Source organism: Archocentrus centrarchus, chromosome 17, assembly GCF_007364275.1.
Source record: "Archocentrus centrarchus isolate MPI-CPG fArcCen1 chromosome 17, fArcCen1, whole genome shotgun sequence".
Taxonomy (NCBI): Eukaryota; Metazoa; Chordata; class Actinopteri; order Cichliformes; family Cichlidae; genus Archocentrus; species Archocentrus centrarchus.
The window spans coordinates 9,062,504-9,076,465 of record NC_044362.1 but is presented as its reverse complement, the minus strand read 5'-3'; the positions used below and the strand labels follow the sequence as shown (position 1 = coordinate 9,076,465).

Here is a 13,962-nt window from a genome sequence, read left to right as displayed (position 1 = left end):
AAAGGTATTGTAACGTTGTAAACACACTTCCACAGTCGGCGATGTTCACAACAAAGGTCGTCTTTATTAGCAGAAAACGGCTGCTGTAGGCCACAGCCACGCCAACCACAACTACAACAACGGAACAGCAACACACACACACAGGCAAGCTCTCGGTCTTTTCTCTCTCTCCATGCTGCCTTCACGAACCTCCCGAACAGTCCGAAATCCCACAACATCAACACGCTCTCTAACTAAGAGAATCGCTACATTGCCCCCCCTCACTAAATCCCTCGCCCCGAGGGATCCCGTACAAAGTCTCTGAGGTGACCTGGGGGTCTTCTCTGCCTCTGCAGCCCCCTTGTAGACGACACTTGGGGCTGTGTCTGCTGTCCTGCAGCACCCTGCTTTTGATCTGGGATGGGGTGCAAAAGTGGAGGAAGCTGTGGGGCAGTAGAAGGGGGCACAGTCAGTGAGTCTGGGGCTGTGGCTGTTTCATTTCTCAGGGGGGTCGACTGGACCGGGCGCACATCACCCTTATATGGAGCCAGCCTGTCTCTATGAAGGGCCACTCGTCTCCCCCTAGTCGGCAGCTGAACCCTGTACAACCACTTCCCCCAGCTTCTCTACCACTACACAAGGCCCCACCCAGTGGCAGTCCAGCTTAGGGCACCGGCCTTTCTTCCTCCTCGGGCTGTACACCCACACAAGGTCACCGGCCCTGAAGTCTTTCCCTTTTACCCTCAAGTCATAATTCCTTTTCTGTCTCATTCCCGCTTTCTCCAGCTGATCACGGGCAAAAGCATGGGCCGACTCCAGCCGGTCCTGCAGTCTCCTGGCGTATTCCGGACCCGGTACGACTACCGGAGCGTCCGGAGGCCTCCCCAGTGCCATCTCCGCTGGCGTCCGTAGCTCTCGCCCCAGCATGAGCAGGGCAGGCGTACACAAGGTGGAATCCTGCACAGCGGACCTATACGCCAACAAAACAAGGGGAAGATGCATGTCCCAATCACGCTGGTGCTCTGCAGTGAGGATGGCCAGCTGTTTCGCCAGGGTCCTGTTGAAGCGCTCGACGAGCCCATCACTCTGCGGGTGTAACGGTGTCGTCCGGGTCTTTCGCATCCCTAAGCGCTCACACATGACAGAGAAAACAGCCGACTCAAAGTTCCTTCCCTGGTCACTGTGAATGGTTTCTGCCATCCCGAACCTGGCAAACATGCCCTCCACCAGCCTGTCGACCACCGTCTCCGCCTCCTGGTCGGGTATGGCATATGCCTCCGGCCATTTTGTGAAGTAGTCCATGGCAACTAAGACATAACGATTTCCTCTGTCTGTGCGTGGAAAAGGCCCCATCACGTCCACTGCTACTCTCTCCATCGGGGCTCCCACTGCTAACTGCTGTAGCTGGGCCCGGGACTGGTCTGAGGGACCCTTGTGCGCTGCACAGAGGTCACACCGGCGGCAAAAGTCCTCAACATCCCTCCTGAGCTGCCCACAGTAGAAACTCTGCCGGAGCCGCCGAAGGGTTTTGGAAACTCCAAAATGCCCCACCCCGGCGGTTCCGTGGGAGGCCTTCAAAACTGCCTCCCTCAGGGCCCTGGGGACCACCACCTGCCACCTCTCCTCCCCCGTAGCTGGCTCCTTCCAGGCTCTCTGCAGCACTCCGTCCTTTACTCGGAGAGCTGAAAATTTCACAAACAGTCCTTTAGTTGCAGGTGAGTATCCAGCCACTCCGCTCCACTGCGGTCTTTGACCAGACTCCACCCATTGTAGCACTGGCCGGAGGTCAACATCCTGCTCCTGTTGCGCTCTCCACTCGAGCGGGTCAATCACCTGTGCCACTCTGCAGGCCAGCTCACCTCCGCTACACCCGGAATCATGCTCTCCCCCAGCCCGGAGCTCCTCCTCCCGGGCTTCCCGCTTTTCGCAGTACCGGCAACCAGCTGGAGCACAGGGGCGGCGGGACATGGCATCTGCGTTGGCGTGGTGAGCCCCCGCTCGGTACTTCACTTCGAAGACGTATGGCGCTAATTCCTCCAGCCAGCGTGCAATCTGCCCCTCTGGCTCCTTAAACGCCATTAGCCACTGCAAGGCTGAATGGTCTGACCGGACAGTGAAGGGCAGGCCACAAAGGTAGTACCTGAAGTGACTTATTGCCCGTACTATGGCCAGGAGCTCCCTTCGCGTCACACAGTAGCGTCGTTCAGCCTTATTAAAGGTTCTGCTGAAGTACGCCACCACTCTCTCCCCCGCTGGCCCCACCTGGCTCAACACTGCCCCCATTCCGACATCGCTGGCATCTGTGTCTAGAATAAACGGCAGACTGGGGTCCGGGGTGGCGAGGGTGGGAGATTCTGTTAGGGCGTTTTTCAGCCGCTCAAAAGCCTGTTCACATCCTGCTGACCAGTCAAAGTCACTATCCTTTTTCTGCAGGCGGAACAGGGGCGCAGCAATACAGGAGAACCCCCTTACAAACCGCCTGTAGTAGGACGCCAGACCAAGGAAGCTCTTTAAGTCCTTCAAGTTTGTGGGGGTTGGCCAGTCCTTCACCGCCTGCACTTTCTCCTCCAGCGTACTGATACCCTCACCCCCGATTTTGTGTCCCAGGAACTCCAGCTCTTTCCTCATAAAGCAGCACTTATCAGGGTGGAGTTTCAGGCCCGCTGCCGCTATCCGCTGTAGAATCTGCCGCAGGGATGCCAGAGCTGCCTCGAAGGAACTTCCGTGGACCAGGATGTCGTCCAAGTAGACCAAACATTCCTGTCGGGGAATATCGGCCAGCACCTTTTCCATCAACCTTTCAAACGTGGCCGGCGCATTGCATAGGCCGAAGCAGAGAACACGGAATTGCCACAGCCCCCTGCCTGTGCTGAAAGCAGTCTTTGGTCTGGCTGCGGGGCTGAGGGGCACTTGCCAATACCCGCTACGCAGGTCCAGCGAGGAGAACCAGGAAGAGCCGGAAACCAAATCCAGGCACTCATCGATGCGGGGCAGCGGGTATGAGTCTTTCTTAGTCACACTGTTCAACGGCCTAAAATCGACACAGAATCTCATTTTGGGGCTCTTCTTCTTTTTAACCATCACAACCCCCGAGGCCCAGGGGCTGTTGGAGGGTTCAATGACGCCAGCCCTGAGCATCTCCCGATCGCACTATCAGCCGCAGCCTGATGCGCCAGGGGGAGGCGGCGAGGGCGTGACTTCACAGGCCGTGCATCTCCCGTGTCAATGTCGTGCTGCAGGAGGTGAGTTAAGCCTACCCCGTCTTCTGACAGAGCAAAAATGTCCTTGAACTCCAGCAGCACCTGCCACAGCTCCTCCCGCTGTGGATGATCTAAATCTTGGCAGCTACGTGTCCATATGTCCCTCACTACTGCCAGTCTATCCCCCTCCCCCATTACAGTGTGCTGGTCTGAGGCAGGAGAACCCACCACGGTGGCTAAATCAGGGTCAGGGGACAGGGGTGCAGGGGGGTAGATCGGGGGCGGAAGGTGTGCCTCATGGTGCACCCCCGCTGCTCTCGACTTTGGCGGGTGTAGGTTCGGGGCCTGTGCGGGGCGCACCAGGTCAACCATGGGGCCCCCTGGAAAGGTCAGCGTGTTATTCCCCAGGTCTAAGACACTCTGTGAGGCCCGCAGAAAGTCCAGGCCTAATATGCAAACGTCCTGCACCGCTGCCACCCACACCTCCAAGTTCACTCCCAGGCCCCCCACCTGAATAGGGACCAGTCCTTTTCCCAACATCGGGGCTAACTCACCAGTCACTGTACGCAGTTTTACTGTAGTTGGTTCCAACTGGGTTCCTACCGGCACCACGTCAGGTCTCATCAAGGTCGCAGTGGAGCCAGTGTCGACCAGAGCTGTGCACGGAGCCCCTGCCAGGGTGATGGGGATGTGACAAAAATCCCCTGCACGCGTCCAGCCCACCACCCTCGCGGGCTCCGTGCTGTCGTCTGCTTCTGGGGGGAGCTGAGCCCCGCACCCCCAGCTGTACCGTTGGGCTCTGTCCACCGGCGCCCCGGCGGATTGGGACACAGAAGAAGGGGCCTGCGCCGTCCCGCCTACGCAGGCCCTGAGGCGTTTCCCTGAACACCGGCACGGTCTGGGCATCGCACGCTGATGTGGCCCAGCTGTCCGCACGTCCAGCAAACAGGAGGGTCTCGGCGAGGACGAGCACCGCGGCGTGAAGATTGTAGAGACACGCCTCGAACCAGTTCGGTCAATTCGGCCGCCCAAGCTGGCACCCCCTGGCCCGGGGCCTCCGGCACCGCAGCCCTCACCACCGGGTCATACTCGCTATGGTCGCACCCCGCAGAAGCCACCACGGCCTCCCTCTCCAAGGCCATCTCCAGGGCCTCGTGCAGATTGCGGGGGTGGGAAAGTTGAGTCTGGATGCGCAGCTCACCAGGGATAATGGCGCGGATGAACTGGTCTCTGGCCAGCTCGTTCTGCACGTCGATGGGCATGTGGGCATATGCTTTCTTCGCTAGCATCTCAATGTCATTAGCCAAAGCGCGAAGCGGCTCACCCGGTTGTCTCCGTCTACTCGTCAGTTCGGACCGCAGGACAGCAGGCTGGCCACACTGCCCAAACCGCCGCTGCAGAGCACCAACCAGAGCCCTGTAGTCACCCCTCTCCGCTGGGCTAAGCAGCAGCAGGCATGCCAAAGCGTCGTCAGTGAGGCACAAGGCTAGCTGGAGTGCTTTAGTGTCTGTGGACCAGGCCGCAGCATGCGCTAACAGTTCAAATTGAGCATGGAAGGCCTCCCAGTCAGCCTTACCGGAGTACTTGGGGGTTTTCACATTTGCCTGGCAGGGCCGGGCGCCACTATCGCCAAGCACGGGCCCCGCGCTGTTCGGGGCGGGCGTCTCCGCGCCCGCGTATATTCCTGCAGTCGATGGGCTAAAGCCAGCGGCGGCCGCCAGGCCTCTGGCAGTCCGTCTGAGGCGGGCCAAACGCTCTCCGGCACTGTCCGCTCCCTCAGGACCCAGCGTGCCCCCAAAGTCACTGTCCATAGCCTCTCTCTTGATGTTCGGGCGGGCCCCGGCCACATCTCGCTGCGCTGCCATAGTTAGCGCAGGCTGTCAACTGAGGTAGCCGAAGCAGGGCTAGCGACGGTTAGCAGTTTGACTTCTGACACCAATGTAACGTTGTAAACACACTTCCACAGTCGGCGATGTTCACAACAAAGGTCGTCTTTATTAGCAGAAAACGGCTGCTGTAGGCCACAGCCACGCCAACCACAACTACAACAACGGAACAGCAACACACACACACAGGCAAGCTCTCGGTCTTTTCTCTCTCTCCATGCTGCCTTCACGAACCTCCCGAACAGTCCGAAATCCCACAACATCAACACGCTCTCTAACTAAGAGAATCGCTACAGTATGCACTCACAGCTGCCCACTACAAAAAAGAAAGACTGCTGGTGCCTCACCCCTCCCCTCCCCATTTCTAGGAAATGGCAGTAGTTTCCTAGTGCTACACACTGAAGCCTCTCCGAGCTTTTTTCAGCTGTCATAGACAGGGTACACCATGGAAAGGTGATAATTTTGGTTTCAGTTTCACTCTGAGGCCAGTACAATTACTGGGTGTGGTTTGGTTCATACTGCATCATTACATAAGACCCTGCACACAAACCCTGACATTCACTTCGGACTCTACTTCAGCTGAAGCATCTACACTGCACTCTTTAACCTGGACAGGGACAACAACTGCATCCCAAACATGGCTGGTAAGCTTGGTAAGTCACATTAAAGTCCTGTTTTCCAGTATTACAGCAGTGCTCATGGCTGAGTTTAACTGGATGTTCTGCAGTCTCGACAGAGAAATCCTTTCATAGCAAACAGCCGTAGTTTTAACTCGGGCTGCAAGGAGTCATTCAAGGAGTCTGAAACAATGTTTAAATCAGGCAGATCACTGAAGCAGCCGTCCTGCTTTATACAGCAGCGATATCTGCAGCAAGCAGGGGTGAGTCTAATTGTGGGGCATCATTAGATCATCTTTATTTTAAGGCTTTACTAACACAATTTTGCAGATTTAAATTCATATAAAATATAAATAAAATTTCCCCTTTGGTTATGATACAGGAATTTTTGCGAAAAAAAAAAATCATCTTTTTTTTTAGGCAGGAGATGTCAGAAAATAATGCTACAGTACAATATGCAATTATATGATGCACACTATTGTGTACACAATGACCAAAGAGGTTACATTAGTTAAATTTTATTAAATCTGAATTTTATAAATACACACCCAATTGACCTCATCCAGGAGATACAATATGCCTTTTTATTCCTTAGTTTAGGTTGTGTGCATACCTGATTTTATTTGGCATTACTGTATTCATGATTATTTATTTTTTTCATTTAAGAATGTTTTCTTTAAGAAACATGATTTTAACGCAGCATGTAAATACAATGAAAGGCTTTAGATTTTCTCACAGATGTTGTTGCAGTTAAACTGTTAAAAACACTGCAGTTTCTAAAACAGAAACCAATGAGCAGTTCATTTAAAAACACCTGTTTTTTTCTCTTCTGAATATTTATTATTGATCATTAATAAGAGAAAAGTATTTCTTATCTGATTAATCAATCGAATACTCGATTATTAAAATAATCAATAGTTGCTGCCCTGCTTTTAACCCTCTAATCATAGCTCCAAACCATAATGCTAATGCCATGTTTTGGAAAACAAAATGTAGTTTTTGGCGTTCGTCAGTTACAGTGATGAATTTCTTTGTACCCTGATTGCCCAGACTTTGGAGAACAATTTAAAAATGTACACATTCAGATATTTGTGATTCTGTCCTGGATTCCAAATTAGATGTAGATGCAAGGTAGAAAAAATGTGTAAGTGCTTAGAATAAATATGAACATGGTTTGTATTCTAGACCACCTAGAGTGGTCAGTAAAGCTAGAAAAGTGGCATTCACATGCCAGTATACAAAAATTTGGAATTTATATGAGGACAGTAATTCATTCAACATCACTGATGATGACTATGACTTCATTAACAGCAGAATTGTGACTCATCTCTGGAGAAGTTGAATTCCATCATTTTACCACCTACCAGGTCATTTGAAACACATCTGGGGCTAGAATTGGACACACAGTGCTTAACAAATTAGAGCACCTGTTATAAAAACCACAGAAGAATAATGCATTTCCAGCCTGATTTAGATCTTCATTCTAACATTTCTACACAGGATCCACCAGAACAAATGATGAGCAGCTGAGGATTGTGATGGTGGGGAAGACTGGAATTGGAAAGAGTGCTACTGGAAACACCATTTTCGGTCGTGACTGCTTTGAATCCAAGTTCAGTGCCAAGTCTATGACTGTAGACTGTGAAAAAGGCAAAGCTACAGTGGATGGGCAGCGTGTTGCTGTCATTGACACCCCGGGCCTGTTTGATACCAGGTTTGGGAAGGAGAAAACAACAAAAGATATCTCCCAGTGCATCTCCTATGCTTCTCCAGGACCACATATCTTCTTGGTGGTCATCAGACTGGGCAGATTCACTGCAGAAGAGAAGCAGACGGTGAAATGGATTCAGGAAGTCTTTGGTGATGATGCAGACAGATACAGCATGGTTCTCTTTACTGGTGGGGACCAACTTGGTAAAACTCCTATTGAAGAGTTCTTAGAAGAAAGCCCAGAGCTGCAGGAAGTCGTGGCCAGATGTAATAATCAGTACCACGTCTTCAATAATATGCTGAAGGAGCGCTCTCAGGTCACTGAGCTGCTCCAGAAGATCAGAGAGATAGTCCAGAACAATGGAGGAAGCCACTACACCAACAAGATGTTCCAAAAGGCTGAGAGGGTGCTTGAAGAGGAGAAAGAATGCATCCTGAGAGAGAAAGAAGAACAAATACAGAAAGAAAAGGAGAAAATTGAGAGGGAAATACAGGAAAGATATCAGAAAGAGATGCAGAAACTTAATGAACAACTCCAGGGTGAGCGAGAGAAGGACAGGAAGGAGAGAGAGGAGGAGAGGAAGGAGATGGAGAAGTTAAAGAAAAAGTTTGAGCAAGAACTGAAAGAAGAAAAAGAAAAGGTTCAGTCCAGGTATGACAGTGAGGCCAGAGATGAAGCTGAGAAACGCAATCCATTACAGAAGTTAGTTTATCATGCAGGTGAAGCATTTAAATCTTTCCTAAGTCTATTTTCCTAAAGTTTTAATTTTTTAAAATTTCTTTTCTTTTTTTAATTAAGAGTTGCCCTGCACATCAGGGCTTTTTGCATGATGTCACAGATAGTTCAACAATAATATTTCTTGGATGTTTTGCAAGGCTCCTGTAACATTTGGCAGTTTGCTGCTCTGAAGCTTTTTCTTCCCTGTTCCGTTTATCTAGCTGTAGTTTTCACACAGACCTCAGATCTTGTGGTCATAAAACACCCGTTTATGTTATCTTAGTGAATGATTTAATTAGCTGAAGTAGAGTTATACTGTGGCCTTTTAGGGCCATTCATGATACAATAGATACTAACTGCATCTGTATGTGTGTAACATTTTTACCAACACATTTAAGTTTTGCATGAAAACAGAGAGCATATCGTTGTCTTTCTCTCGGCGTTGGCTCTGTGATGGACTGTTGACCTGCACAGGATGTCCCTGACCTCCCACTCTGTAACAGTGTCTCCAGTAGATCAGCACTTAAGAAATTTGATGCACTGATCCTGAGAGTTCTTTTCAAATTCTCTTGTTAGCAGTGATATTTAGTTTTTGTTGTGAGATTTACTTTTCTTCACTTGCTCTAACACTTGCATTGATAGTTTTTCTCGTATGAGTCCCTGATTTGAATTTGGATCCGGTTTTTGGGGTTTGGTTTTTGAACTTTTTCCTGCCCTTTGCCTCATTGTTTGCTTTGCTTGTTGCCTTCACATGTATGACTCATAGCCTGACAATAAAGTTTTAGATTTGTGGCCTCACCTTTATAATTTTATGAACAGGTTCTTCTTGTTTCACACTGTTGTTTCATTTAAAATAAATTTGAGTCACTGTCATAATGCAACTGACTGTTCTTTTTGCTTTCTCAGTGTCACAGAATAACTTTATTCTTATTAAAGTGGACAGCAGTTATTAATTTGAGACTACATTAATTTGCAATTTTTTCTCAAGTTCAGCTCAGCACATGCACATGTTTATTCTTGAATAGTGTAATAATCTATTAAACAAATGCCATAAGGAGCAGGAAAACTAAATGAAACAATCCAAAAAGATTACAATAAACTCAATAAAATCACACAAACATACTGTAAACTCACTGTAGCACCTTGATGGAAACACACAAAAGACTAAACATAATTCTGCAAATACAAAATTTTGCAGAAGAGTGGGGATCTATTTCAGGCTGGACACACATTGTACAAACCCAATTCCAATAAAGTCGAGAATGTTGTGTAAAATGTAACTAAAAACAGGATGCAATGATTTGTAGATCTCATGAACCCAAATTTATTCACAACACAAAAAACAGGTCAAATGTTTAAACTGATAAAATTTGCCATTTTATGAAAACAATTACCTAATGTTGATTTGATGTGCAGAGCTTCATTAATCTGCAATAAATTGTGTCTGTGTCTATAAATTGTTGAACAATTTCAGACTAATGTTCCTCAATATACCATTGGGAATACTGAATATTTAATCATCTATAGTACATAATGTCATCAAAGATCCAGAAAATCTGGAGAAATCTCCACGTACGAAGGACAAGACTGAAAGTCAATATTGGAAGTCTGTGGTGTTCACAGCCAACATTGCAAGACATGATGAGATGACCATGTGTTTTGCAATATTGTGTGAGGAAAATGTATTAAACTGCTTAGACAAACAGGTTAAAAAAAAGAGGGTGCCTGTGGTTTTTTTTGAGGAAAAACAACCCTTTTCAGGATGGCAACTGCATGGCTTGAGGTGCATGGAGATAAAATAAAATGTGAGAGATGACTCAAATGTCCAGAGCTCTGTCGTTCTTTTACTGATAATTATTCAAAAACAGTGAAACACAGTGAAATCTGTAGTATCAGCTCAGTTAGGGGGTAGGAACATTTGTTGTGGGTCGTGTAACCGAAGAGGGTGGGGGAACATTTTAATAAAGGGACAGGGTTCCAAACTGGAGAGTGCGTGTCTGTGTCGTCTCTCGCAGCTCACTAAGTGTTGTCCCTAACAACGCGACAAAATCCAACACACACCTAGCAGTAACGCCAGTCCAACCAAAGCACAAAAAACCTTCTATTTATAGTTTGCCTTCCTTGTAACTACGGGGGGAGTCATTCCCAAAGATATTTACAATTATATATATTTATAGATATTTACAATACATCATATCTCATAAGCTGCCTGTATTAAACCATGAAATGAATAACATGAGCATCCCAACAAAAACTATAACAAATCTGAATATTAATGGAAAACATTTTAACAAAATTCCCCATGACAAAATCACCTCTTCCCTGCCAATCAGAAATGGACCTCAGAAGAGACAAGGGTTAATAAATGCCAAAACAAACTACTTTAAATCTACACCTTAAATACATTTAAATGTGTTAAATCAAATACTCAAATCATTCATTGAATATGGTTTAACAAAATCTTCAAGAGCTATCAAAGTCTTGAGGCAATATCAAGGATATAAAATAAGTTAAGTGGTTGGCTGTGGGATCTGCTCCCGGGGTGCTTTCTGGGTGGCCGTGGGTGGACTGTTGGTTTGTGTAGCCATGCTTTATTTCTATTTTGTTTATTCCTTATAATTTATTTTTCCAGGTATTTTTTTTTTTTTTTTTTTTTTTACAAGTGCAGCAGTTGATGAACCATTGTGGTTTATTTGCTTGTGCTCTATTCTTGCTATCCCCTTTTCCTATTTTCTCCCCTTTCTCTCTTTTTTTCTCTTCTCTCTCAGCCTGTCAACTCTGGCATTACAAGGACACAACTATGTGTACTGGAAAAATAACACAAATAAATAAATAAAATAAAGGACAAACTTTAACAAGGGGGCCTGTAGAAATCTGCCAGTCCTGACAGGCTTTAAAAAAAAAAAAAAAAAAAGACTCACTATCTCCACCATGTACATGCCATGTTGCAGGATAAGACTCATCCTGCTAATCATCTCTTCACCTTCACCCTGCTTGCTTCTGCCAGGCGCTTCCAGCCCATCCCTGCCCAGCCTCCAGGAAACAGTTTCATCCCCAAGGCCATAACAAAACTAAATAACCAAATGACCCTCCACCCCCCTACCTAGCACAACTGTACTTCATAGGAATATGCAATGTGCAATATGTGATGCATTGATGTTTCAAATAATTTGTGTTTTTAATATATTTATGTATAAATGTGTGAGTGCTTTAGTGTGGTCGCAATGAGTGTGTGGATGTGAGCATTGATCTTTCAGTGGTTGCACAAACTAATTTCGTTGTGTTTCAATAGTGAAAATAAAACTATTTATCGTTTGCAAAGCCCAGAAAAAGTAACGAACCCAGATACCTAATTGTCGTGGACATATGTAGATGTTGGAAACGCAGAGTACGTCTCCCTGGTGGTCTAGTGGTTAGGATTCGGCGCTCTCACCGCCGCGGCCCGGGTTCGATTCCCGGTCAGGGAACTTCTTTTATATTACTAGGAAACATTCATTTACTCGTAATAACTACACTTCTAAAAATAGCAACTGTTGTAATTATAATGAAACAGTGACCCCTCACCTATCGCGAGGGTCACGTGCCAGAGACCCCAGCGATAGGTGAAAATCCCCTACGGCGTTATATTTATTATTTATATATATTTTTTAAGGCTTAAGAACCCTTCACACAGACTCATATAAACCTTTCCCACTCACTTAATACATCTTGAATGATGAAGATGATGAATTGTGTAGCTGTGCAGTACTGATGGCGATGAAGGTGATGAGGATGAAATGAGTACAGTAATGAACAGACAAGAAGAGCATTACAGCTCTCCTGAAGGCACCACGTATCTTTTGTCCTCAGCCGTAACTTCTATTTCCGCTAAAGACGAAGGCGTAACTGATCTCTTCGTCCGAGTGATGAACATAGTTATGGGGAGTTATATAAATACCTATTATCCCGAAAAAAACGCGTTAATCCCAGGGACGACTGTATAAATATGTCAAACGGTAAGACTGGCCTCCTTTGGGCTTATCCTTCAGAGCTGTCATTATTATAAGATGTTGCACCACCCCCTGGTGGGTGTTATGCATGACTGCAAAGAAATTTTAAAAAACGAACAAAGTAAATTATGTAGGTAAAAGTTTTACAGGATTTTGTCTCGCATCCTAATCATATACATTTATTTTTTATTTTATTTTAGCAGCTCCATCCTTACCTCCTCCATCACTGTGTGATACGCTGGAGCCACCACTAGGGACAAACAGAGACTACAGCGCGTTGTTCACTCTGCTGAGAAGGTGATTGGCTGTAACCTCCCATCTCTCCAGGACCTGTACACCTCCAGGACACTGGGGCGTGCAGGTCGGATCACAGCCGACCACTCTCACCCTGGGCACAGACTTTTTGACCCTCTCCCCTCAGGCAGGAGGCTACGGTCCATACGGACCAGAACCTCCCGCCATAAGAACAGTTTCTTCCCCTCTGCTGTTGGACTCATGAACAATTACCCTAAGACTGTTACCACCACCCTCCACAAACGCTGATGACCCTATGTCTATGCACCTGTCTGATTGCACTGATGTACATATTAGTGGAATATAGTTTACATTCTTCTATCTTTTAATTAGTCTCTGCACTGTATATTTTGTAATTTTGTAATATTGTGTTATAGTTATAGCTCTAATATCTCTGTATATTTGCAATTTGTATACTTGTATATTGTCTTATAGTTTTTATACTTATTTGTTTTTTCTGTAAGCACGGAGTACCGCAGCAATGTCCTAATGCTGTGAACCTGTTCACCCATATGGCAATAAAAACCTTCTGATTCTGATTCTGATTCTGATTCTGATTCTCTCCGATCCCTGTCCTCAGTGTTGTCCCCACAATTGTTGGAAACAGGCAGCAGCAGTGGAAGAAAAGAGCTTTGCAACAGTGTGGGGACACCCACCTACAGCTCACGCGATGACAGCCATAGTAATGCAGGTAATTTCTTGATAGCATGACAGCGGGGGGTGGGGTGGGGGGGGGGGGGTATGTTCATCAAGAGAGTGCAATTTATATTTATATTCAACATGCTGAAAAGTTTCATCAGTGTGCTGAAAAGTTTCAACACTTCTGTGCATAAGAATAATGTTCGACCACTTTCTCATGCTCTGCACCATCTTTGTGCATAGAAGTGCATTATAACGGTCCGTTGTTGACCTCATGATCTTGCTTTGCTTATTAATATGCAACAAGATGTTTTGTAAATCTTTTTTTTTTTTTTTACAACAGCTGTAGTATAATGCTTGTGTACTTTGTGTATGCTTCCTTTGTGACCAAAATGCTAAATGTGTGCAGCCTATATCTTACGTTTATTTTATTAAATATAGAAATATAGAGAAATATTGTCATTTTAGGCAAAGTAAAACCTCACAAAGACAACCTGTGTGTGTAGATCCATTTATTTGAGATTTCTGTAACACAATACTGGTTATATTATTGTTTTTTACTTCCTCACACTAGCCAACCACTAGATTCTAGTAAAATCTAGTGGTTGGCTATAACAGTGATGGACTTATGCAGAACACAGAATCAGCAGCTATACAGAAAAGAGAGGTTTCTAAGAGCTGATAAATACCCTTACTGCCTAATTATTGGACCTGTTTTTGTTTAATTTCATTCATTGTCTGTCTTAAATTATATTTTTTGTTAAACTGTAGTTTTTAAAAAGTATGATGAATTAAGTGTGATATGTTTTTCTCATCTGATATAAATTATCTATTTATTTTGCCACACCTTGACAGTATCCTTCCATCCACTGATAATGCAGCTGTTGTAACCCTGAGGAAAAGCAGCTTTGTACTGGATTACTTCAGTAA

The 13,962-nt window shown here is 46.2% G+C and overlaps 1 protein-coding gene and 1 non-coding gene across 3 annotated transcripts; both read left to right on the top strand.

The window, feature by feature from the left end:
• Positions 1–5,604: 5,604 nt before the first annotated feature.
• Positions 5,605–8,967, top strand: LOC115795990 (GTPase IMAP family member 4-like). 2 transcript variants are annotated; one of them, XM_030752159.1, is made up of 2 exons: positions 5,605–5,718; positions 7,183–8,967. In XM_030752159.1, exons 1-2 carry the CDS (start codon positions 5,703–5,705, stop codon positions 8,148–8,150), a joined length of 984 nt encoding a protein of 327 aa, XP_030608019.1. In that variant the 5' UTR covers positions 5,605–5,702; the 3' UTR covers positions 8,151–8,967. The 2 variants fall into 2 exon arrangements, with proteins under 2 accessions (XP_030608019.1, XP_030608020.1); XM_030752160.1 differs by having other exon boundaries at positions 5,625–5,709.
• A 2,538-nt stretch (positions 8,968–11,505) lies between these two features.
• Positions 11,506–11,577, top strand: trnae-cuc (transfer RNA glutamic acid (anticodon CUC)). Its single transcript has one exon. It is a non-coding gene; the product is annotated as a tRNA-Glu (tRNA).
• Positions 11,578–13,962: the final 2,385 nt, after the last annotated feature.